This window comes from Monodon monoceros, unplaced genomic scaffold (assembly GCF_005190385.1).
Source record: "Monodon monoceros isolate NGI ecotype Baffin Bay Population unplaced genomic scaffold, NGI_Narwhal_1 Super_Scaffold_18, whole genome shotgun sequence".
Taxonomy (NCBI): Eukaryota; Metazoa; Chordata; class Mammalia; order Artiodactyla; family Monodontidae; genus Monodon; species Monodon monoceros.
Genome location: NW_021703774.1, coordinates 70,221,691 through 70,247,893, shown reverse-complemented (window position 1 = coordinate 70,247,893; position 26,203 = coordinate 70,221,691). Strand labels below are relative to the sequence as shown.

The window sequence follows — 26,203 nt, the reverse complement described above, 5'->3', positions numbered from 1 at the left end:
GATCATCACTTGAAAATGGTAACAACAACAATACAAAATAGAGTGAATTAACTCTGAAAAAGTCACGGACAGTACACATCGGCACTCTCAGGGAAACAGAATTAAGCTGAACACTCGCTCCCCAGTGACTCTGAAGAAATGGGAGTTTGTATTCATGGAAGGAAGCTGGAACTGAGCACTGAGGAAGGGAACACGGTCACTGACTTTAATTATCCTAAAAGCTTTACGATGTCTGACCAGATTATATTTGTAAGAGACTTAAGAGGAGTCACCTTTAAACTTTAGGATGTTGGAGCCAAAGAACTGTTCTTTCGATTGTTTGCTATTTCAAGTTCAAGATTATATTAAGGGGACAGCCAGCTCCCTTTCTGGGCAGAGAAGCAAGGCAGTTAGGAGAAGGGACAGTTTGCTGGGACAGTCCCGCACGAGGGTCTCCTGAATGCATACTGTATCAGTTCTTGTTATCAAAAACCATTCATAGCTACTCTCCCTACATTGTTGTCTCCTTCTCACTGAGCATCCTTCAGGCATGGAATCCTGGATACAGTCAGAGGCCCCAGAGATCATCTGATCCAATCTGCCCACTTTACAGATGACAAAACTCGGGTTGAGAGAGAAGTAGCTCATCCAAGCTCGCACGGTGATTGGTACCCCAGACAGACCAGGCCACAGGTCCCTCACACCTTGTAAAGGGGGCAGAGTCTTGCTAGGTGGAAGCGCTTTGGACGGGGCAGGCTCTCGGGCTGTTTTTCTCAACACTGTCATTCACTTAGCTGCCCACGTTGGACAGTGATCTCTTGTATCCCTGAATTACAGCAGAAGCTTCCTGAGAAGCTTCCTGAGCCCCTCCTCACTTCCCAAGGTGCAGACGGTGTGTGGTTTCCAAGGTAACACACAGCTTGATGGATTCAGCCTTCCAGCGCCACCTCATCCGGCACCAGCAGGGGAGGAGGAGTGGGAAGGGAGGTGACACCACCTCCCCATTTACAAACACTGATTCCTCCCGAAACCAGTTTCCCCTCTGTCCCACTGCCAGGGTTCAGGGCAGAGCACACCCCTGACATCCTGGAGTCCTGGAGCTGAGGAAGCTTCTGGAGGACTTGGCAAGAGGCAATTGCCCGGGAGTCAATGGAGCCGCAGGCAGCTGACTCCGGAAGTCTGGGACCGGCCCTCCCGGCTGGGGCAAGTCTTAACATGCCCAGGGCAACAGTTTTCACACCTGTTAACAGACACAGCACATGCCCTGTCAAGAAGCATGACACAGGATGACATTTCCAACTGACAAAACAGAAAGTCAACACAGGCAGCTGAGAAACAGCCTTGCTGCTCCCCCAGGCACGCCAGCCCCGTGGGCTCTGGGGCCCGGAGAAAGCAGCGGGAGGCCATCGCCCCTAGGGAAGGGGCAACGTGGCAGGAAAGCCCTCTCTGGGGCAGAAAGGGTTAAAGGCAAGTGTTCAAATATTTAGCAAATAAAGCCAAAATGTCACACGGAGGCTGCCAGGGCTGACGTGGTAACCATGGCAATCCATGGCCAGCCACAGATCTGAGAGTGGAGAGGCTCTGGGACTGAGGCCTGGGACAAGAGGAGATGAGAGGATGGTGGGGAGGGTCACAGAGGGCATGGCCAGCCCAGCTCACAGGGGGCAGCCCGCTGAGACCCTTGACCCCTCACGATGCACAAGCCAGAGCTGTGGACTTCAGGCCAGTCTCTCAGTCTTACAGAGACTCAGTTTTCTCTTCTATGGAGCAAGGGGAATAAATCGGCCTGTCTGCCCCTCAGGCTTGTTGTTCATTCATCTGGTAACACTTATTGAATCCCTGCTATGTGCTGGGTGCTCTTGGCGGTGGGACAGAGCAGTGAATCCAAGTCAGCCTCCACCACCATGGACATACGGCCGGAGCGGGTGCAGGTGAGATACAGTGTCAGAGCCCATGTCCAGCCAACTCCTAGAAGGGGAGACTTGCCCTGGGAGTGGGGGCAGCCAGAAGGGCTCCTAGAGGAGGAAGCATCTGTGCTGAACCCTAAAAGTCAAAGAGGTGAAGTCAGGCAGGCAAGAGGTCTGACAAGACATGTGAAAACACTCCAAAAACTACAAAGCACTAGACAAGATGAAGCGACACCGTCGTCACCGACGTGGTTGCTAACGCGTCATCCTCTCAGCTTTCTGTCTTTGGAGGGTAGTCTGACAAGGACTCATGGCCTTTGGACTGAGCAGCTACTCACCCCCTCTTTCCTCCTTTCTCTCCAGCTGTACAGGTGCAGGTGGGCTGGTGGGAGGGCAGATGGCATCCTCGGCTGATGCACGGTGGCCTAGCCAGGCCCTGTCCCCTGGACACACCCCCCATTTCCAATTTCCCTCATGTGCTGCCATCTGTCTAGGGAGTGCTCATTAGCGTGGAGTAGGAGATGGCCGTGAGCTCAGCAGAGGAGGCCACCATCCAAAATTTTCCTGTCAAGCCCTGTGGTCCTGGAGCCACCCTGGGGGCCTAGAGTTCCCTCCTCCTCTCTGTGCAGCACACCTGGGTTAAGGAGCTCATGTCCTCAGACCTAGCAGGCTGAGAGGGCCATCTGGAGGTCTTGGGATCTCAGGGGTCCCCAATCTGCTCAACTCTAAAGGAGTCCCTTGGCCACTGGCCCATCTGTGAGCTCAGTGAAGGCGATTCAAATCCATCAGCCAACCAGCCAGGGACAACCTTAGGAAATATCTATCGGGGGCCTGCAAGGACAGAGATCCCAGCCCCACCAGGGTGAGGCAGCTGCCATCTCCCCTGGAGGACAGACACACCTTCCCTTCTCTTCTCTCTCATGCCCCTGAAATGCTCCAGGCCAGTTTCATCCCAAACATACACAAGGCCTCTGCTCCCAGTGAATACATGGCTTGGTTAGAGCCTCTTCTCTCCACGAGAGTTGCCTGGCCCACTGTGGCCACACGGTATTTCACACACACCTCATACCTTGGGGCTTATCAGCCTGGGTCACAGTGGATCAAGGTCTAGGACAAGCAGCTTCCAAAGGTAGGGACTGGGTCTGAATTATTTCTGGATTCTCAATGCCTGACACATAGTAGTCCTTACCTTACAGGTAAGTTCAGGATATGGCTTGAGCCCACTTTCTTCTATAGGGAGAAGGGAAAGTGAGAGCACAGAGCAAGGCTCAGCCTGAACCATCGAGTCCACTCCCTGATGGGAAGACGCCCCTGACTCATTTAGCAGTGGGCTCCCAAGGCATCTGGACCAGTGACACTTCCTGCATTCCAGATGCCCCTGTTCCTGTGACAGCAGGTTATACATACCCAGGAGGATGCTCCAACCTATGGGACCATCATGCCATGGCATGTGAGCCTTTTTGCAATGTGAGCTGTCTCTTGAATATAATTTATGTCCTACAATTTGAAGTAATTTCCCTGTCAGCTGAGAACTCTATTGCTATTTAATAAAAATATCCACTTTTACACATCTAATAACTTAAAAGTCTCCCCTTTTATTGGTCTCCTACGTTTCAAATTCATGAGGTTGAAGACCTATATTTTGTCACTATAGTTATATTTCTGTCAGATTTGAAGTGGACTAGAAGCCTCTGGAGGCCCACACCAGATCTTGATCTGATTGATGCTTTCTACTTTGAATATGGCCAATAACCACAGACTGAAATTAATGATCTATAAGTTCCCATTCACACTGGATGATGGGAAATCTGCCACTGCCTGTGTCCTATCGTAGCTTCACAGCAGTCCCTCCATTTTAATTAGACAAACATTAATTGAGCCATGCTGTGTGCCAGGCACAGTCCTGCAGCTTCCTGCCCCTGTAGCTTCATTAAGGACACCAAGGTTCGCTCCCCCTCCCCATCCCCCCATCATGTCCCCCAGGCTCTGAGCCAGGGCACTTCCTCCCTGGGGCACTTGATCCCTTCCCCTCCTGTGTGCTCCTGGACAAGAACCTGGCCCCTGGTTATTTCCTCTCGCTCTCAATTGGCTTCTTCCTGACAGCTGCGAGACATATGCGGTCTGTCCAGGCTACACAAGCAGACCAACATCCCTCCCTCAGCACTGTGTCCTCTCCAGCTGCCGCTCTGCCTTCCCTCCATTCACAGCCAAACTTCTTAGAAGACTGGCCAGTATTCAGTGTCTCCATGTTCCTCACCTCCTACTCGGTCCTCCCTTCCCCTTCCACTGTCCTGTGACTGTCACTCCCAGTGACTGTGCTGAGGAAGGACACAATGACCTTCCCACAGCCTGGTGCAAAGGACCAGTGGGGTTCCCAACTCCTTGAGCCCCCTGTGGCATAACCGACACTTCCTTCTCTGTCCCGGCTTTGTGACTCCCTCCCTTTGGGGTCTCCTCTGATGTCCCTGACTTCTCCCAAGTCTGATGTCCTCTGATGTCCCTCTGGGGACCTGTCCCATGCCTCCTCTCATCCCACTGCTCCCTGCTCATCTAGGCCTATCCTCTGCATCACTATCCTGGAGGCAGCTGGATGCCCAGCCCCTAAACCGCAACTTCCAAAACTAACCTGGTCATCATTCCCCACCTCAGCCTCCTTCTGCGGTTTCAACTATAATGAATAGCACTCCCAGCCACTGAGTTAGCCAAGCAACTGCTGGACCCCTCCTTTCCCCACAGACTACCTCCAACCTAATAACTGACCAAGTCTGGTCAATTCCACTTGTTCAACATCTCTTATGCACAGTCTCCCCTGTCCTGGCTCTTGTCTTGCCCTGATTCTGGGTGTCACCATCCCTCATCTCGACCATGGAAACATGCTTCCAATTAGTCTTCCTGCCTCTGAAATTGGCCCTTGCAACATTTGCCATGCTGCAGCTAAAATGCAGATCTGATCATCTCTCTCCCCTGCTTGAACTCCTTCCATGGTTCTCCCTGCTGCCCACAGGACAGTTCCAAAACTCTTCAGCAAGGCAGATGAATTCCTGCTGGTCCTGCCGTGCTCCAGAGTAGACCGGCCCCACTGCCCAGGACCTTGTCCTGGAGGCGTTCTGAATGCACTCTGCAGTTTCTCATCTCAGGGCCTCTGTTCCTTTTGAGACTTCTGCCTGGGATATCCTTTCCATGCTGTCAGCCCGGCAAACACGTCCTCATTGAAGCTGAGGTGTTTTGCATGTATTATCTAATTTGATCTGCACAACAACGCTGTGGTGGGTACTATTATTAGTCCCATTTTGCAGAAAGGAGATAGACTAAGAGGCATTCAGTAACTTGCTAAAGGCTACCATACGTACTACAAAGTGACAAAGAACATGCTCTGAACCCAAGCTGAGCTACTCTAAAATCTGTGTTCTCAGCCTCCTTCTGTCCTGCCTTCCAGGATGGCACTAAAGACATTAGAGCCATGGATTCACTCAACACTGGCAACCCCTTGGAGAAGCAAAAGTGATTTCAGGGTTTCCAGCACAGAGTACTGGGCCCCTGTCCCAGGCTCTGCACAGAGTAGACCCTCGTTAAGTACACAATGAATGAATGAATGCACTAGATGGGTAAGAAGGGTAGAGGAGGGAGGATATTGGGGGAGCAATGAAGTGTTCAGTGTCTCACTGGTCAGAATGGCCATCATCAAAAAGTCTACAAATAATACATGCTGGAGAAGGTGTGGAGAAAAGGGAACCCTCCCACACTGTTGGTGGGAATGTAAATTGGTGCAGCCACTACAGAAAACAGAATGAAGCTTCCTTAAAAAACTAAAAGTAGAGTTGCCATATGATCCAGAAATTCCACTCCTGGGCATATATCCAGAAAAGATGAAAACTCTAATTCAAAAAGATACACGCACCCCAATGTTCACAGTGGCACTATTTACAATAGCCAAAACATGGAAGCAACCTAAGTGTCCATCAACAGATGAATGGATAAAGAAGATATTATATAGACACACAATGGAATACTAGTCAGCCATAAAAAAGAATGAAATAATGCCATTTGCGGCAACATGGATGGCCCTAGAGATTACCATACTAAGTGAAGTAAGTCAGAGAAAGACAAATATCATATATCACTTATATGTGGAACCTAAAATATGATACAAATGAACATATTTACAAAACAGAAACAGACTCGCAGACATAGAAAACAAACTTATGGTTACCAAAGGGGGAATAAATTAGGAGTTTGAGATTAACAGATATACACCACTACATATAAACTGTATAAACTGTAAGGGCCTACTTTATAGCTATACAGGGAAATATATTCAATATCCTGTAATAAACCATAATGGAAAAGAATCTAAAAAAGAATATATATATAACTGAATCACTTTGCTGTACACCTAAAACTAATACAACGTTGTAAATCAACTATACTTCAATAGAAAGAAAGAAAAGAAACAGAGAGAAAAGAGAAGAAACAAAGGGAGACAGAAAGAGGAAGGAAGGAAGGAAGGGAGAGAGGAAGGGAGGGAGGGAGTTACATGTTGAGCTAGGGGTGTGCTGATGGCCCCTAAAACGTGAGTCTGCAGCCTGAGGAGAGGAGGTTTGCACTGGTGATCTGTGATCACCAAACCACAGGAACAAATGGACTCTCCAAGGGAGAGTGCAGTTTTCAAAGTTTTGATAAATAACACAACAACCAATGCATTTTGCTTTTCATTTCTTTCCAGGACACGCTAGCCTGAGGAGAACAGATGCCCGGGCCTTTGAAGGCTCCGTGCTCCAAGATGCCAAGAGAAGAGGAGACCAAGGAGACACGGGGCAGCCATCCTCAAACGACAGGGGCTGCCTCGTGGGAAACACAGGCACCTCTTTTCCCTACTCCAGAAGAGAGGCGGGCTGAGTGGAATTTTCAGAGAGGCCCGTTTCCTCTCAGTGGAAGGGCAGACTTTCTAGAACTCACACTGCCCAGCCAGGGAGAGCTTCCCTCAAGAGGCAGTGAGTCCCGGTGACAGGCCGGCCCAGAGAGGCTGGAGGGGCCTCCTGCACTGGTGAGGGGTGCACCCCCCTCCTGTCACCTCTGAGGACCTACCGAGCCTCAGGTGCATGACTTGAAGCCAGAGTTTGGTTGAGAGGTTCCCAATAATGTTTCAGAGTCTTCTTTCTCAAAAACACAAGTTGTCCAAACTAATAACAAATACGAACACTATTCTAGAAGGTACGCCTAGCCTCCTGTGTGTGCTGGGCCAGGGCCAGGGCCAGGGGCCTGGATGTGAGCGACTGGGGCAGGGCTGGGGGGAGGTGGAAACACGGTCATCTGGTTCCTGCTAAAATTTAGCCAAGTGACCAGTAACTGGTGTTGATGAGGAAGTGACAAGCATATCCTTAACACAGGACCCTGACTTCACCCCACGGAGGAGAGGAGCCATACGCTCACCCTGCCCTACTTCCCAACAGATAAGCAGCAGCTGGCCTTTCCCTACTGAAGAGGCTTTCCAAGCGTCCCCTCTGGATAAGCACCGGCAATCACGCTTGGGATAACCCTCCCACCACTCTCAGGAAGCAGGTCCCCCAGCCGGCGGGCACCAACCTCAATCAGAGAATTACAGAATCGGGAGGGGAGGGGGGCGGGATGGGTGCTTAGGATCCCCAGTGAACAGATGTGGAAACTTGAGGCCCAAGACCACAGAGCTGAGTCATGGTCTAAAAGGTTTTGGAAACCAGATAGCTTGAATCCAGCACTCTTTCACTCAAAATATGCCCTGCAGACACCTGCTCTCTGTCAGACACCGTGGGTCCCTGGAAATACAAAGATTAACAGCGGGTTTCCCTGGTGGCGCAGTGGTTGAGAGTCCGCCTGCTGATGCAGGGGACGCGGGTTCATGCCCTGGTCCGGGAAGATCCCACATGCCGCGGAGCGGCTGGGCCCGTGAGCCATGGCCGCTGAACCTGCGTGTCCGGAGCCTGTGCTCCGCAACGGGAGAGGCCATGGCAGTGAGAGGCCCACGTACGACAAAAAAAGAAAAAAAGATTAACAGCATCATTGTCCCTGAGGGTGGGGAAAAGGATACAGGACAGAAAATCACAATATGGTCAGGTGAGTGCATACAAGGGTCCTGCTGACTGTCTGGGCCCAAACCGTTCCCATTTCCCTCTGGCAGGAGAAGGTCCCACTAGACCTTTCCAGAAGAAAGAACTTCACTGGACAGGTAAGTGGCACAGAGGGAGCCAGGCTCTGGTGACTCCCCACGTGACAGGGGCCGGGGAGGACAAGGGGCTGGGCGGCGGGAGCTGAGAGCGCAGGAAGGGCCGGGCCAGCGCAGGGAGGAAGTCCGACCGCCCGCCAGCACCGGGCAGTTGTGACAGTGACCATCTGGTGGGCACAGCTTGCACACGGGCGAGGTCCAGCTGGAAGCAGTGGGACAGAGGTCACAGGAAAGAGACCAGCTTCCATTTCATAAAGGCCCACTCTGCCCTGTCAACTGTTACCCCCCTGCTTATGAGTTGGGTGATACGACTTCCGTCCTTCAGATGCGGAAACCGATGCGGCCCAGAGAAGTTGTCATTGGCTCAAGGTCATTCAGGCTGAAGTGTCTGAGCCAGGATTTAATGCCACTGACTTCACTTTGTTTCTCCAAACTGTGAGTGTCAGGCCAAGACAAGTGACTGAAAAGCGTCCTCTGCTGCCCATAATTAGGGTGAAGCAGAGACTGGCTACGAGCTGAGGACGGACAAAGTGTGCCCAGCGAGGTGCCGGCCTATCAGCATCGCGGCCCTGCCACCAGGCCAGAACTGAGGTCACAACTGCACTTGGGTGGGGTCAGGTCTGAGAGCCAAGGCTGCAAGCCCTAGAGGGAGGTGGGGCAGGACCCCAAGAGAATCAGAGGGAGGGATGCCTGGCTCTTCCCATCCCAGTGCCTGCAGTGGAAAGCAGCAGCAGTCAGGTTGAGTGGAACCATCGTGCGGGTGTGAGGCTGAGATCAGCTCCTCTCCCCTCCCTCAAGCCTGGATCACAGATGAGTTCATGACTCTGCCTTTTTCTCTGGCCTGTGCAACCCCTCTGCACAGGTCAAGGTGATACACAGTAGTATAGACGCCCTCTAGATGAGGGTTCAGGGGCTCAGAGAAGTTGAGGAGATACATGGATCCCACAGCTGGTTTGGGGTGGGGTGAACCCAGCCTGGAGCCCCGACTGTGACTCATGGTCCTGTCTCTGATCCTGGCCCGTTCCTCCTGCCTGTACTCCTGGCTCCTTTCTGGGGTTGACTGGACCACGGTCTGGGTTAAAGCCCACATGCGTTGCCCAGGTCAGACCCCACGAAGGAAGCTGCTTGGTGGTGTCTGGGACTCTCAGCCTCCCCACACCTGTGACCCCCCCCAGAGATTAAAGAGTCCCCACCTTCTAGATTAGTGTCCTCTGGTTATCAACAGAGTGGAGGTAAGGTGGCCTGGAGCCAGGGCTCCCACGCCCAGGCCAGCCACAGAGGTCCCTGACACCCAGAGGCAAAGCAGAGCCCCTCCAGGAGCAGGAGACACTGGCCCATCTCTGCCTGTGCAGCCGGTCAGCCCAGAAACGCTGAGTGACAAAAGCGATGAGATTTGAAGTGTTTTACAGTTTACAGAGCTATCTCATACACTCCCCATTCATCCTCACAACGACCCATAAATGGCAGAATAAAACCCCCCATGTTCCAGACGAGCAAAAGTTCACATGTTCCAGTCCAGAAAGGTCTCAGGGCTGGCCAAAGACACGCTGTAAGAAGAGGTCATGGGCGAGACTCGGCCCCAGCTTTTCTGACTCTGAGTTCTGGTCTTTGTCAATTTCTTGCCTGCTGCCCAGATGTGGATCTATCTGTGCTCCTCCAGCCAAATGACAGGAGTTATATTTAGATGCGTATGCATGTGAGAAAAAACATCTGGATACTTTAGAACTACCCAGGGCCCCAGCAGAGCAGGTCAGCCTGAAGGGCCCAGTGAGAGGGAGACCCATTGTCATGAGAAGATGCTACAGATATGCTCACTCCTGCCTGCCCTTCCCAGCCCAGGTCGAACCCTCCTCCCTACATCGGCCAAACTGGAGTGCACCCCAGAGGTTAAGCCAATACCTCTCTGGGTGCCAAGTGACTCCTGGACAGCAAGAAACAGAGGCCCCTTCAACTACAGCAGATTCTATTCTTTCTAGAAAATGTCTCCTCCCTGGTAGAGTCCAGTGGGAGTAAAGTCTACACCAGTCAGAAATACAGATTCCCGGTGGTATCTGGTGCAGTGTGCGTGTATGTGTGTGTGTGTGTGTGTGTGTGTGTGTGTGTGTGTGCAGGGGCACAGGAGGCAGGTCTGTTTCACTTGGGGGACTCAGTGGCTCAAGTTCAGAAAGGATCCAGCAAGAGATAGAAAGGGCAAAGCAAGTCTCACAGTAGAATGGTGCAAAATGAAAATTCTAAGCAGGACTGCGCCCCAAATCATGAAGTCGTGTTTGCCTCTGGGATCCCCACTTGAAGATAATGTCACAGTTGTTCTAAAGCCACAGGGCAGCCTCACAATTCCCTCTCCCACGAGGGTCCAAACCGAAAGAGAAGATCCACAATCTCAGATACCTTTTGCTGAAATCACCCAAGTAGCTACTGAAAGGGTAGGTTTGGGAGGGGGGACGGGCTCAGCCTGGAGCAAAGGAATAGCCCCTGCATGAAGGGGTGTGGGCGAGGGCACCTACCTGGACTTCACGTGTGTGATAGGCGATGATCAAACCCAAAAGGATGATGGTGGACAGACTGATAAGGCATTTCAGGGCCAATGAAAACATGGAATCCTGCAGGAGAAAGGGAAAGAGAGGATTAGGGAAATCCGGGATGGAGCATCTCATTTTACTCTGAGGCTGTGTTAAGGGGTGGGGGTGAGGGGCAGTGAGGGCAAAGGAAAGACTGTCACCAGCGCCTCCTGGGAGCGGGATACAGCACAAAGGTAGCCTGAGCCCCGAAAGTACCTTGGGCTGGGCCCTGGGCCGGCTCCGTCCCAGCAGCTGCCCTCTGAGCCTCTGTTTTCTAGGGTTAAATCATATTTGCATTCCTGCGATGAACCCTGCTTGGGCGTGATGTATTCTGTTTGTTATACATGCCTAGATTCAGTTTGCTGATGTGCTGTTTAGAATATTTGCCTCCATGCTCAGAAGTCATATGAACATAATTCTTTTCGATGCTGCTGTTACATGGTTTGGGCATCAATACTGTGCCAGCTTGAGCCTCTCTTTTCTCTTAACAAACCTGAACCAGAGGATTCCGAGGTCCCTTCCACCTCTGACAATGCAGAGTTCTTTCAGGAATGAATGAGAATGTTCTGGCAGCAGCTCTCATCTCCCGTTTTAGGGCCAAGGGCGGGGAGGGAAGCGAGGGTGGCAGAGGAGCTACTGGAAAGAGAAGGGGGCCGAGCACAGGAGCAGAGAGGGGTCCTGGGCAGGAGAAGGGCCCTGAGGGTCCCTCCAGCTGAGGCTGGGGGAAACAGGGTGGGCCACTTGCCTTCACTGCAGTCCTCCAGCCCCAGGGCAGCTTAGAGGACCCACGTGGTTAGCAGCAAGAGCTCTGGGACCAGCCAACAGAATCCAAACCCTGACGTAGCCGCTTACTAGCCACGTAACCTCAGGCTGCTCACTCCATCTCTCTGTGCTCAATTGCCTCAGACATCAGATGGGGACAACATCAGTACCTACGTCTCAGGGCTGCTGTGAAGGATAAAGGCATTTGTCTATGTAAAGTGCCTAGCCCAGTGCCAGGCCCTGTGAGGGCTGGGCTGGCTACTATCACCTACCTCGCCTCCTCTACAGGGCTGGTGCCTCCTGGGCATTTGGAAGCCAGGGAGTAGAGGCAGCTCCCAGTCCCAAAGGAAGGCAGGAACACAGCCCTGAGCAAAGGTAGCAGAAAGCCAGGCAGTACTTCCAAGCACTGTGTTGTGGCCTCACGCATCCTGAGAGAGGCACGCCACATGAGAAACAGCCCCCATGCTCCAGAATCATAACATGCCTGATGTCTGCAAAGCACTTTACAGTTTACAAGGTGGTTTCACATCTTGTTCTCATCCATCCTTGAGACAGCCCTTGGCCTCTGGCCCAGCTTTATAGATATTACAGGCAGAGGCTCAGAGAGGTGAGTGGCTCATGCCAGAGTTCAAAGCCAAGACCTCTGACTCTCAGCCTGACTCCCAGCCCAGAGCACTGCCCGCACCCCTCAGGCCCACTCTCAATGGGAAACAGTAAAAATGTGAGACGTGCCCATTTACACAGACCCAAATGACTACATAAGACGATAATGGAAGGTGTTTCGAAGGTGAGATATGATTAATTACCACATGAAACCTACAATAGAGCTACGGAGGGAGACATCACAGTCCAAGAAAGCAAGCTTTCAGAGACAGAGGGAGAGGTGGCTGAGATCTCCAGCGTTGGGGTGGGGGGGTGTCCAATATGGCAGCCACTTAGAGTCAGTGGAGGGCTTGGACTTAAACCCAGGACTCCCAGATGCCCAAGTCCCTGTTCTCAACCACCCTCTGCAGGCTGACATGGAAAGAAAGCAGCTCTCCCTGGTGTCTGCCAACCTACCATTCATTTATTTGATATAGTTTTGGGGCCCACTCTGTGCCAGACACAAGCTAGTGCTGGGGACCCAAGGGAGAACTAATGAAGGAGCTCATTCATTCTTTCTTTCTTTCATGACGATTCCAACAACTTCTCATTTCTTGAGCACCTGCTAGATGTCCAACAGTGTGCTAGATACTGCAGGATATTTATAGAGGGCCCCTGCCCACCACAAGTTTCCAATCTGGCTTATACACAAACCCCAGCTTTCTACACTGTACAGGATCATCCAGCTGTGGGGAAAATTCTCCATTCTGTCCTGCCCAGAGACAACAGTCTAAGCATAATCCACTTTTCATTTAGCCTCTTGCATGTTCTACACTTAATAAAGAGCAGCCTGCAATCATTTACTCAGTGCACATGCACAGAGGTGCCTTGGGGGGTATTCTGCTGCTCCAGTTAAGGGCCCAAAGGAAAACAGAACACAGTTCCAGCCCTCAGGAAGGTTCCACTCTTCGAAAGCACTATTGGATGCCTGAAACACCACCCAAAGCGCAAGACCTACTGGGGCTGAAGAGAGCAGGTGGTGAATTCAGGGACACTCAGACTTTTAGGACAAGACTACCTCCCTATAGGAATCAACTGGGGACAGATCATGATGTTTTTGAGCCAGAAATGACCATAACTTTCTTCTCAAAGGGGTCTGACATCTGGGGAGCATCATGCCTCCCCAGGGAAAGATTTGGGATCGGCTGCACATTTCAAACTTTAATTTGTTTCTTTTGGCAGAAAGTAACTGAAATCAGAATCCAAGTCTATTTCCATCATTTTTAGAGGAAGAGGTGAAGGGAAAGGGGCCAGAAGCTGTCTCCTCTCCTTTGAGCTTCTTCCTTTTGTTCTAAAACTCAAAGCCTTTACATAAGAGTCAACTCCACCTGCTTCTTCATTTTGGACAGTGAAATCTCATCGGCCAGTCCCAGCCCCATAGGGAGATGAGTGCGCACTGGATCAGTGGGAACGCTCATTACTTCACAGATTTCCTTGCATTCTCTACCAATCACATGTCAATAAAAATTAAACCATCAACCATTTTTAATAGCAGGAAAATATGTCAAAGAAGTCTGGCTGGATTAGAAATGTTTTCTATTTGTTAAAATGTTGAATTATCATCTTTTCTTTTCTGTCTGAACTCCAGTGAAGCTTGAAATTGATATGGTTCTTTGGGTGATGGCAGCAACTCAGGGCTGGCTAATTAGCTGCCATACACCACATGTGTGTATGTACACACACCTGCTCAGCCCCCACTCACTGCTATCCAAGGGCCAAAGGGACTCATAGGGCTGGAAGGGAGTCCTGCGGTCAACTGGTCAACACTCCTCTCCTGCAACTCAGAATTTTTCAAGAGAGTAATATCCTTAATGCACAGGAATGCTTAAGAATTATATCCCAACAGATGAGAGTTGTTTTTTTAAAGTCATTTATTCCTAAATGTCCCAAAATACTAGAGTGGTAAGTAAATTGGAGAACAGCCAGTGATGGAACACTATGTTGCTACTTAAAGCCACTTCTGCAGAGAATACTTGAAGATATCAGGAAAGGATCATGATATAATATCAAGTCAAAAACCCAGACCCCAAAACTGTAAATATGGTATATTTCCAATTATTTTTTAATTTTTTACTTTTTAATGTAAAAAAAGACTGCAAATATATAGTGTCATTCTATCAAGAGTCAGGGTACTCAGTTGTATTACCTCTGATGATCTGAGTACAACAGGTGTTTAATAAGTGCTTCTTGAAACTACTTAATAATAATACTTTTATTTTTACCTAACATTTATTAAGTACTGACTACATACCAGGTCCCAGACTATGCCTTCTATACAGATTACTTCGCATTCTCACCCTACAGATGAGGTCATAATGTCTCCATTTTACTGATTAAAAAACAAAACAAAACAAAACAAAACTGAGGGTCATAGAGACAAAGTGACTTTTCCAAGGTCATACAGCTAGCCCAGACTTTAGCTATATATCAGATTTTTCTATATACCACGCTTCCCCCCTGCCTTCAAAATGAACTAGGCTCCCGTGTGAGATAGTGAGTTCCTGTCATCTTAGTAGAGGCTGGCTACAGCCATCAGGGGTGCTGTAGAGGGGATTCCTAGCAGGGAAGGAGGGTGCACCACATTCCTGCAAGATGCCCCTATCCACGTGGTCCTGTTCTGCTCCAAGCCATGAGCCAGCCCTTCACAGATCTGTCACTTGTTGACGACAACAACCCGTTATAAAGCGCTACTGTAGGGGCCTACCATGCAAGGTGGACATCGTCAACCCACTCTTACAGTGGAGGAAACTGAGGCGCCAAGAAGTTACCTAATTTGTCCAAGGACATGGCCAACAAATGGCCAAGTCAGGATTGAAGAAGCCAGGATTTACTCCAGACCATCTACTTCCAGGTTCTGTGCCCTGCCTGTGCACCAACACCCCACCTGCCTGGCTGGTCAGACCTTTCCAGCCTCCAATTTCTTCAGTGAGGTTTCTCAGAACTGTTCTAGCCCTTCCTCCCCCGAGGCTGTGCAGACTGTGATGGAGTGTGTTCCCAGCTTCTGAGCCAGCCATATAAATTGCTCTCCCGGCCGCCCTGTAGCTTCCAAAGACAAGCCAGAATTGTAATGATTATGGTAGATTTTCCAGAGACTTTGAAGTTCTAAATGTATTATATTGTTTGGAACATTTGAAAATAACAGAAAACCATGCAGGCAGAGTCCTAGAGGGGCATTGAACAGAAGTTAAATACCAGGTAGAGATGTGCAGGTGACTTCCCCAAAGTGTGTGTGTGTGTGTGTGTGTGCGCGTGTGTGTGTGCGTGTGTGTACATATGTGATCCATTCATGATCTTGTCACTGGCTGGAACCCCCAAAGGGGAAGAGGTAATATCATCTAAAGTCTGTATCTACTGAATTAAGATTTACGTTTTGTGCATTCGACTTGGGAAATAATTGATTTAGAAATCTTTTCAGTTTAATAAGGTCAACTTTTCCTTCAATTTCATGGAGAGGCTCCAAAATTGATTGACATTCAGCATCAGCTTAGTACTGTGGCTCTGTAACGGTTGTCCTAATTAGACACTCTTGCTAATTAACGCTATGCAAATTAAAACCAGCCCCTTATCCACTGGCCAGGAAGACTGCATTCGTGATTGCTGTTCTCTGTGGAGACGGAGCTTCTTTCCTCAACCTGGTGCTTTCATACCAGCACCAAGCCCCTGCCTTCCTCCTTCCTCTGCTCTCATCCTGCCTCTTTCTCATAATCTCTCATTCTCGTCCACTCTCCACACCTTTCACCCTCGTGCTCATCTCTTAGCTCAGGCTCATGGTTCCAGGTGGAGCTGCCTGATTTAAGTACCTCCCTGGCTCTTCCTGGCATTCTCAGAGTGACTGCCCAGCCTGGTTCCTACCAGAAGTCAGCTACCAGAATCCTATTTTGGTCACTCATGGTCCAGAATGGAATCACTCAGACCCTCTACGTCCTTGGATGTCCAACTTGCAAACAGGGGAAACAGGCAAAGCTGTCACAGTGGGGTGGGAGGGTGGACCCTGGGGGCTTCAAAGGGCACCTGGATCTCCGACGGGCCTGAGGAGGGAGAAGTTCCAAGAAGCCAGGGTGCTTCATAACTAAGAGGTCTCTGGAGCTGGGCCCTGGGCTTGCCATCAGAGGGCCCAGAGGGTCTGGGCCTCCTCCACGGTAAATGCCTGGCTTTGGACAAGCTGCTTCACTCTTCTAGGCCTCAATACCCCCAGTAAAATGAGACTCTTGGACCAAATAGCCCCTGAAGCCTAATGGCCGATGGCACTGGGCGCACACTGGCCATGACACATACACAGGTCATAGGGACACTCCCAATATTTCTTTCTTTTTTTCTCCTTTTCTCAGGCATTTCTATACATGATAAAATTGTGAGTGTGAAATAGTCAGCAACAAAACTCACTCATGCCAACTTCTCCTCAAATAGAACGAGATAGCTAACAAAGAAAATTACCATTGTCTCTTTCTAAGTAACATGGGATTTGGAACCAAAAGGTCAGAATTCAAGTCATATCTTTGCTGCTCACTAGCTATGTGACACTGGACCTGTCACTTAACCTCTCTGGGCCTCTGTTTCCTTCTCTGCAAGCCAGATGTAACAGGACCAACTCTCACAGATACTGGAGGATAAAGTAAAATAATGCATATGAAAAAACTCATTCTTCTTTCACACACAAAAAAGCTCACATTCTCTTGTAGCCAAACGCCCTTTCTCTTGCTGCACAGAGGTCAGTGCAGGTAAACTCAGCTGGTTCTCAGTCAGGGGCTGCCGAATGCACCTCCAATATCAGCATTTTAGGGTTGCAACAATTTACAAAGATGCTCCCCCAGGCATTTCAGAAAGATAGCTTTGGCGTCCTGCAATGGGCCAAACATTCATTCACTCATCCATTCACACTATAAATATTTACAGAGCACTTAACTATGCCCAGGCCCTGTGCTGGGTACTTGCAAAACGCCAGGGATTCCCCAACTCCATCCACCCCCAGTGCGCTGAGCCTGAATCCCACCTGGCAGACAAAGGGCAGATGAGTAGGGCCTGGAAGAAATGGGCAGGAAGCCCAGGCTGAGAGAAAAGACCTACAAGTAGCTCCTTGAACGACCAGGACCAGAAGAGGCGACCCTAGAGAGGCAGCTGAACCCGAACTGACCCTACATCCTGAATGTGAAGTGAGGAATACAGACTGACCCAAGGCCAAAGGAGCTTCAGAGAGTACCTTCTCCCCAAAGATGCTGTTTGCTAAGGATGCAGGCTCTCTCTGCAGACAAGGAGGGCATGAGACCTTCTTCTGCTCAATGACCACCAGGGCTGAGCATCATCGTGGGTACTAGAGACCAAGCTCCAGGCACCTTCCACCTTCCTGAGCTCTCTGTGTGGGTGTCTTTACCAGGTCCCAGGGGCTGTCTCTCACCACCAAGATGGAAACCCCAGAAGGGCAGGATTTCAAATTTGTTTGTCCACTTCTACATCCTGGCACCTCAGATATTGTCCGGCACATAGCAGGTCAATAAGTATCAGTTGAATGCTGAATATTTGAATGAAAGGAACAAAATTTTGAGATGTGTCAAGCAGGTAGACACTTCCTTCCTGAACTCCCAAATACAGCTAAAGGAACATGATAAAAATAACAGCCTACATCTACTGTGCGCTTACCATTGCCAGGCGCTGTTGTAACTGCTTTAGATCCTCGGAACAACCCCATGCGAGGCCCAGGGAGGTTCCGTCACTTGCCCACCATCCCCAAGCAAGGACAGAGTAGAGGTCAGATTCCAACCCAGGCAGAAGTTAGACCCAAAGGTCTGTGCTCTCTCCACCCAGAGAGTCTCATGACACACGGGCTGCCTGTCATCGGAACATCGTCTTCCATGCCCAGTCTTCCTGGGCAGGACTAATCTCCCCATCTCACCCCACTCTCTGATGAGGCCCCAGTCATGTCACCATTAAACCCCGGTCACTTAGTAGCATGACAGACAGTCAGCAGCCTGACGTCAGGGCTGGGGGTCTGCATCGTTGTTGCGAGTGCAGCCCAGACCAGGCCTGGTATGGGGCGGGCAGGCAGGAAATGCTTGTGGAGTGAAGGATGCCAATGGTCTCAAAATGAAACTCATAAAGTCAAGTTGGCCTGGGCCATTTCTCTGTGGCCCTCCACTTTGTCACTCCCAGAGGAGATGGAACCTGATGGCTGAGGGACATCATGCAGTTAACACAAGGGCATTCGGGTCTGAGTAGAGGGTGGCCTGGTAATGGTTAGTGAAACCAGCACAACGACCAGGACACCAATTAAGAAGAAATCATCCTCCCCAGGCCTCGGCCCTCCCGCTGTGCGATGACCCAAGGAGGAAAAAATGGTCATTTGGGAGACCACGCTACCAAAATATCAAGTCGGATGGGTCACCCCTAAGGCCACAAACGTAATTCCAATTAAGGAGATGATTTCCTTTACAAGGTCTGAGCAGAGGGGAAATGGCGTATCATGAATTCTCTACTGCATGCTTGCTTATAATTTATTTTCCTGCCCCACTTACAACATTGGCAAAGATTCCATGCAATTCAATCAAAATGTTTTATTATATACTTGCCATGTGCCAGGCACTGTGCTAAGTGTAGGAGGTAGGGATACACATGATGAGGTCTTTCTGAAGGCAGTTTGGGGCTTGCTGCTCCTAAAGTAGCCAAGAGCTGGCCTACTAGGACTCTTCCAACATGAAATAAGCACTTAACAAATGTTTGTTGGGTGAATGAATGTGGAAGGGTCAAACTTTTGAGCTCTATACCAAGGCAGAATGAAACCAGAGGGGGGTTGTGTCTCCTCACCCCATCAGGGAGTATGCAGGTGGGAAGGATGCCCATCAGGCACCAACAGCCCAGGCCATTCTAGAACTGAGGGACCTTGACCCCCACCCCAGAATAATTGAATCACATCTCTGCAGGTAAGGCCTGGACACTGACATTTAAAAAAATAGTTCAGCGATTCAAATGTGCAGGCCAGGGATGAGAAATGTTGCTCTAGGGGCACAAGAAAGAAGTGCAGAAGGCTGGGGCTGACATCATAGCCTTGAGGAGACTCTGTTGAACAGTTAGTCATATGCATAAGCAGTGGAGCTCCTTACAGTTAAAAGGAAATGTAAAAGCCATCTAGTTAAATGGCTCATGACTCTCCTCTGTAAGATTCCTGGCATATAGTCATTCAGTCTCCGCTTGATTACCTCCAGGGACAGGGAACTCACTTCCTATCAAGGCAGCCTATCTCTATGTTGGAAAGGCTCTGACTTTTTCACAGATCTGGCTTCAGCTTTCTCAGGTGCTTAGCCCCCAATAAAGCTAAACAAACAAATGCCACTGTGAAGCCTCACTCTGATTTTGGCATCATATGTGCCTATGCAAACGTCCTCAATAAGTGAGCCCCTCCCCAAGACAAATACCAATAAAAATATAGACACCAGGCCTGGAGGCACCCCTGGAGGTCAGCTCATCCCCACCCTTCATTCTACATGAGGACACTGTGGGGCTGGCTCGGCCCCTATCAAACACTAGCCTGTGTTGAAGCAAAGCTTAGAACCTGGGTATTGGGTCCCCCAGGCTTACGCTCACGGGGTGGGCATCCCTGCCCACCCTGTCTCCCCTGTTTCTGAAGATATAACAACTCTAAATTTATCTGTTCTCCAAAAGCCTAGATCCCTATCCTGGAAGTCACCTCCAAACCTCTCACGTAGCCACTTTATTTCCTTCTCCAATAAACAATCTGCTCCTGATTACCTTTCATCCTCCTCTGCTTGTGGAATGTGAGCGCTCTTGGCCAGTCAGCAATTACATCATTCTTGTGGTGTCAAAAAGCCCATACGGCCTTCTCCAGCTTTGATGAATGCATACCTGTCACTATGCATCTCATTCTGAAGGTCCCAGCCCCTGCCATCATCCTGGGAGAAGCACATACTAAAGGTCTCTTGTCCTAGTCGCAACACGCATCCTGGCAACCTGGGGGGTCCTCAATTACAGAGAACCACTTAATCTTTCTTCACCCCCGAGGTGTGGCAGAGCCCTGCCGGAAGGCTGCTCAGTTTGCCATCACCATGATGGGCTCTCCTTGCAAATATCCACTGCTACCCTCACTAAGACCATGGTCCCCATATTTCCTCCAACTTGCAGGAGCCCCCCTTTTTTAATGTTCTAGAATGTTGGAGACAAATAACTGTGCTTTCTGGATGGCTTGCTTTGAAGTTGTTTTCTTTTCTCTTATTAAAACCTATCTGGCCCCCAAACCAATAAAACAGCAGGAAATCACTTTGCTCTGCAGAAGGCTGGGTGTGCACACTGGGTTCCCAGCTAGAACCGAACCAGCCCAGACAGGGCCTGACCCAGGACTGGGCTTCTCTCTCCCCATCCTGCCCCAGGACATACACCAGACTCCTGGATTCTCTGCAGGAGCTGTAGTCAACCAATTGCAATGAACTGGGTAAATGCATCTTCAGATGGATAGAATCTGAAATAAGAATTCTCACCACCTGACAGCCACAGAGAAGCATGTGTTGGTTTTAAAGACACAAAGCAAGGCCTACAGACTACCCCCACCCTTCATCTCTCAGCCCCTTCACCAGCACCCCCCCCAGTTCTCTTCCCTCTTTTCACCCTCCAGCCCCTGCCTCTCTCCGCACCAGAGGCTGCTGCGGTGGCAGAAGCAACACCATGATCCCACCTACACCTTCCAACCTCATCAGAGGTTTCCACAACCCACTTCTCTGCCTACTCCCAGCCTGGTGTCCAGAGGCAAGACCACTTCTATCCCCACGCAGGGCACAATCAACCCCTGAGCCTGGCAATGTTTGGGCCAAATGAAAATTTTAAGACGCCTAGAAATCACATATGGTGAGAAAAACAACCGCCTGGCAGGCTCCACAGACATCTCTGAAGGCTGGAGCTTCCCGGATCAGGAACAGCCCTGTCCTGTGTTTCCCCTGCCACGTTTCCAGGCTTCCCAGAGCAGCAGCCCGAGGACAGCATCATCCTCCTTCCACTTCCACATCCACACTCTTGCCAGTAAACGTGAGACAGCAAGTCCTCCAACCCAACGCACAGACTCAGCTGGAAGGGGCCTCCTGGGCCGTCTAGTCCAACTCCCCCACTTTACAGGCAAGGAAATGGGGGCCCAGAGAGGGGCTCTCTCCTAGCCAAGGCCACACAGCAGAAACAGAAAGGGCTAATCTTGCCCTGAGTCTTCTGAGGCCTGGGCCAGTGTTTTTCCCACGTCCCCACTCTGCCTGCCCATGAGTCGCACACTCCTGAAAGGGGCAGCACCCCTGTCTGATTCCTCTCCCACCCTTCTGCAAGTCCTCAGTTCACGTTTGGGGAATGAACGTTTCTTCTATGGCTCTCAAGGGCAAATCAGGAGAAATAATAGTCACCTAGTCCAGGTCCTCCATCTTCTTTTTGCCTAAAACTCTAAAAGCTTAAACATAAATAAAGGGAAATGGTCTGGAAAAATAACCAGTTGGCATGGAACAATTGGCATTTCAGAGCTACATCAGAAGTGGAAATACTGTTTTTCAGAAATTCAGCACAGCCATGAGTTGTTAACTCCTAGCCATTTGGCACAAGCTTTTCGATTGTTTGGATGTGATGGACGATGTTGATAGAAGTGGTGGAGACCAAACACGGCTATTAATAGGCTGAACGTGGCACTTTTATCTCTCTCTCTTTCTCACTCACTAGCTCTCTGGCACCAAACTGTTGCCAACCCGTCTACCTTTGGCTCTGAGGTGCCATCACCTCCAGCAACAGGGCACCACAGGAGCCGTGTTTCCTGCCCATGTCCGAGCAAGTTCATCCTCGAGCCTAAAAGGCCAGGGCTGCCGGCCAACGTGGGCTGCTCGTGTGTGCAGAGCTTCAAGGGAATGACAAGGCCTGAAGCTTCCTTGGGTGCAGTCCCCAACTTGCACAGAGCAAGCAGTAGATTATCACAGTTTAGGGGAGTCAGGAAGCTCTCAATTCCCCCACGTGTTTCTCTTATCCACCTCCTCCCTGCAAGAATCTGAGGCAACCCCGATCTCAAGGCTGGAGCACATCCGCCCTACTTGGCCCAAGTCAGAACTGTTTCAAGGCAGAAGGATGCCCACGGTTCCCTAAAGGATACTGCTTCTGGAAACTCTCTCCAGATTCAAACTCTACAAGGATTTACTGAGTACCTATGACATGTCAGTCTCTGAGCCCACCCATTTTCATATAGGATCTCACTTAATCCTTACAACAAGGAATTATTGTCCCCACTTGACAAATGAGGAAACTGAGGCACATGGTGATCACACAATTAGCTGAGATCACATGATTAGTAAAGGGAGGAGTCTTCTGATTCCGAGTTCAGGATGGAGAGGACCCTGGCAAAGGCCCTGTTGGGAAGTGTGCCCTGCATTCTCCATGGGTATGGTCACTTTGCTGCAGCTCTTCTGACGCCTGAGCTGCTGGGTCTCTCCCTCTGAGCACCACGTGTTTCCCCAGCCCCAGAGCTCCCTGATCCTGGCCAGCTGTCCTCAACCTGCATTGGCTCAGCCACCAGGGAAGCCATGGCAAAGATCAGAGCTCTAGCACTATTTTTAATATCCATTAAATGACAGTAAAAATCCTTTCTTCCTTCCAGAGTTATTGTAAAGACCAAATCATAACTGTGGAAATGCTCAACCACCTAGGGATTCCCAGAAGCTCAAAACAGTCTATGCACATGTTGACCATATATATCCAGGTTTGCTCTGGGGAAACCAGCTTATGTCTGCTGTCTAGTATAATTATTAATATGAGTAGCAATTATTAATATCATACTCTCAAAAGTGTCCCCATTTAGACAGTGAATATGTAGAGTGAATCACACGATCACTCTACATATGTAGCATTTGCTGCCTTAGGGTCTGAGGGAACTGGGGGCCCCTCCCTGCCCTCTGGCCTCCATGTCTCCCAGCTCCCACACCCTCCTTGTCCAGTGGGAGGGGTGGTGCTCAGTGCTGCAGACCCTTGGCCAGGGTCCCTGCTACCAGGCTCACAGACAGGTATCATTTTGTTAGATCAAAGTAATTATTAGTAGACAGTTTTTAGCAGGGCAGTGTCACAGTGCCTGGATTAACTGCAAATTATATGTCACTCCTTTAAGGTTTATTCCACCCATTATGGACAATCTCAGTCACGTGCCTAGCTGCCTTAACCCTTTGTGGCTTGAATTCCTCAGCACAGAAGGGGCTGTAACCATGGAGAAGGCTGAATACATTTGCTACTGAATCATTGCCCTGTGGATGTCAGTTTAGAGCCTCCCTGCTTACGAGGCGCTTTCTTGCGGTTTCCGGTTTGACCTCTGAGAGATAGGGAGAGCCACTCCCATCTCACAGATGGGAAAACTGAGACTTGGAATATTTAAGCAATTACCCAAGGTCACACAGCTAGGAACACCAATTCTTAGAACACTGTGTTGCCAAAACATTGTTTTCTTTAGCAATCAATGAGTGTGACCTGCACCGGAACCCTTCGGAATGTGACCCTTGGGCTTCAGTAGTCTGACCCGGCCCCAGGGCGAGGCATATGGGACAGCATCTGAGGGCATCCAGAGGCAGGCCTGCCAAGGAGTCAGTCCAACGCACCAGATGCTGCATGCTCGCCATGCAGTCACCCTGCACCTGGAGCAATTCAAGCGGCCTTACTGTCAGAAAGAAAAAGAAAAGAAACTCCAAGAAGAAAATGTCCACACCAGAAAAATATACAAACATGGAGACACAGAACCTTCCTTCTCCCACTGTTCAGCAAGGAGAGTAGCCAGAAGGCACCTCTTGCTAGCGAGGGGATGGCAGGACACCCACAGGCCCCAGACACCTAAGGGTGTCTCAGTGTTGAGATGAGAGAAGCCAGGGGAACACTTCCTTCTACTTCCAGAGCCTTTATTTGGGCTCCTGCCCCATATCTACTATGCCCTGCACCGGTCACAGAACGCTAGTTCAAAGATCTCCAAGATCCCACAGTCCAAAGCCCCATTTTACAGATGGGGGAACTGAGGCACCACGCAGGAAGTGCCCTGCCTATGACCCAGCTTGCCAGGGCCAAGCTGAGAGGGAGCAGAGGGCCTTCCCCTCTGCTGGGTTCTTGCTGCCCGTGGCTGTGAGCTGCCGCAGGGAACTGGGGGGGCCGTCTGCTGTGTCTCTCGTGGGAAAGTTTGCTGCTTCCTTTCTTCCATCTCTCTCTTTCCTCCGCCCTCATCTCACTCTCCTCACCCACATTTCTTCCCTCTTGCATTATTTCTATTTCCCTGTTTTTCAGAAACAGGGTTTAAGACTGTCAGCTAGAGTTTCTAGGTCTGAATGGAACTCACTGCGCTGGAGCCCCCAGGCTCCCACTGGGTAGTCACCCCAGACTCTAGGCTGCTTTGTGGCAGGGTCTGGGTCCTATTTGTCTCTCTCTCCCCATTACTTCACACAGGGCCTGGCACACAGTAGTGGATACTCAGTAAGCACTCGAATGAATGAATGAGTGAGTGAATGAATGAAATACCATGCCAAATTCCCAAGGAGAGGAGAATCGAGCAAAGTGATTCCATTACAGGTCTCATCATTCAGGTAGTAAACAGCACTTAGAATTGGGGGAGGGGAGGGAGGGGAGTCTGAGTCACCTTTAAATTCCTCATTCCACTGACTAAACAGATACTTATTTGTTTAGAATCCATTGTTTAAGCCTTTAAATATAACAGCTGTGATCAAAGACCTAGGAAAACAGAAACTGCAGCCAAGCTCTCCCCCCAGGCTCTTCAGCCTGGAGAAGCTCTAGGATCAGAGCTATAACCCTGCAAAGGCGGGGGAACAAATGATGCTTGTGAGGAAAACCTGTCTTTCCAGCCACAGCCGTTTTCAATTCTGCAGAAGTGGCTTGCGGGTCCCTGAGAGGAAGAGCAAATGCTGGGGCTCCCAGACAACCACTGCAGTTGATGACTTGCTAAGCTTTTAAAACCCGGGTCAAAGCAAGGGAAAAAGACTGTACAGGCCAAAGGCACTGACATCTCTCCACGCAGATGTCCCTAGCCTCCGGGTGGTGACTCCAAACCAGCTGCCTCTTGTCACTTGGGGCCAGGTGGACTGGGGGCGTGGGGAAGGGTTAGGCCCAGGGGAATGAATTGCTTCATTGAAGAAACCCAGCTGGGCCCAGGACTGTGAGTTGTGGGGAGCCAGGTGGGCTGGGGCAGGGGTGTGGGGCGCGGGGAGGGCGCGGAGAGAAGGTATTCCTGCAGGGCTGGAAAACGCCAGGCAACTGTGAGCTATGAGGGTCAGAGGTGCACATTCTTCCTGGAGAACTCACCCCTCTCCCTCCAGCTGCCACCAGCTGCTGAGCAAGGTGGGACAGCCAGGAGACATGGGTCAGGTGGCCAGAGGTAGAGAGACAAGTATGGAAGAAAAGGCATGGGCGCCAAAAACAGAGGTGGTCATGGGTGTGGAGAGTGTCAGAGCTGGGACAGTTCTTGGAGTCTTCTCATCTTACAAACCAGGACACTGAAGCCTAGACCTGGCTGAGGTCAATCAGCCGCTAGGTCCAGATCTAGAATCTAGCTCCCTAGACCCCCTACTCCAGTGCTCCTTCTCCCACACCATGTAGACTCCACGGCAGTTAATATAAAACACAAACTGTGCTGAATGGGAGAAAATATTTGCAAACGATATGACCGATAAGGGGTTAATATCCAACATATATAAACAGCTCATGCAACTCAACATCAAAAAACCAAACAACTCGATTAAAAAAATGGGCAGAAGCCATTGACAGATGAATGGATAAAGAAGATGTGGTACATATATACAATGGACTATTACTTAGCCATAAAAAGGAACGAAATCGGGTCATTTGTAGAGATGTGGATGGACCCAGAGACTGTCATACAGAGTGAAGTAAGTCAGAAAGAGAAAAACAAATATCGTATATTAACACATATATGTGGAATCTAGAAAAATAGTACAGATGAACCCATTTGCAAGGCAGAAATAGACACAGATGTAAAGAACAAACGTATGGACACCAAGGGGGAAAAGTGGGGTATGGGGTGGTGGTGGTGGGATGAATTGGGAGATTGGGATTGACATATATACACTAATATGTATAAAATAGATAACTAATAAGAACCTGCTGTATAAAAAATAAATTTTAAAAAAAAGGGGCTTCCCTGGTGG

The 26,203-nt window shown here is 50.0% G+C and overlaps 1 protein-coding gene across 4 annotated transcripts in view; it reads right to left on the bottom strand.

Moving 5' to 3' along the window:
- Positions 1 to 26,203, bottom strand: part of KCNN3 (potassium calcium-activated channel subfamily N member 3) — a 213,415-nt gene that overhangs the window by 110,710 nt on the left and 76,502 nt on the right. For all 4 annotated transcript variants that reach the window (XM_029231080.1, XM_029231078.1, XM_029231079.1 and 1 more), the window contains exon 2: positions 10,590 to 10,685. In XM_029231080.1, coding sequence (XP_029086913.1) covers positions 10,590 to 10,685 — 96 coding nt within the window. The remainder of the gene's footprint in view (positions 1 to 10,589; positions 10,686 to 26,203) is intronic.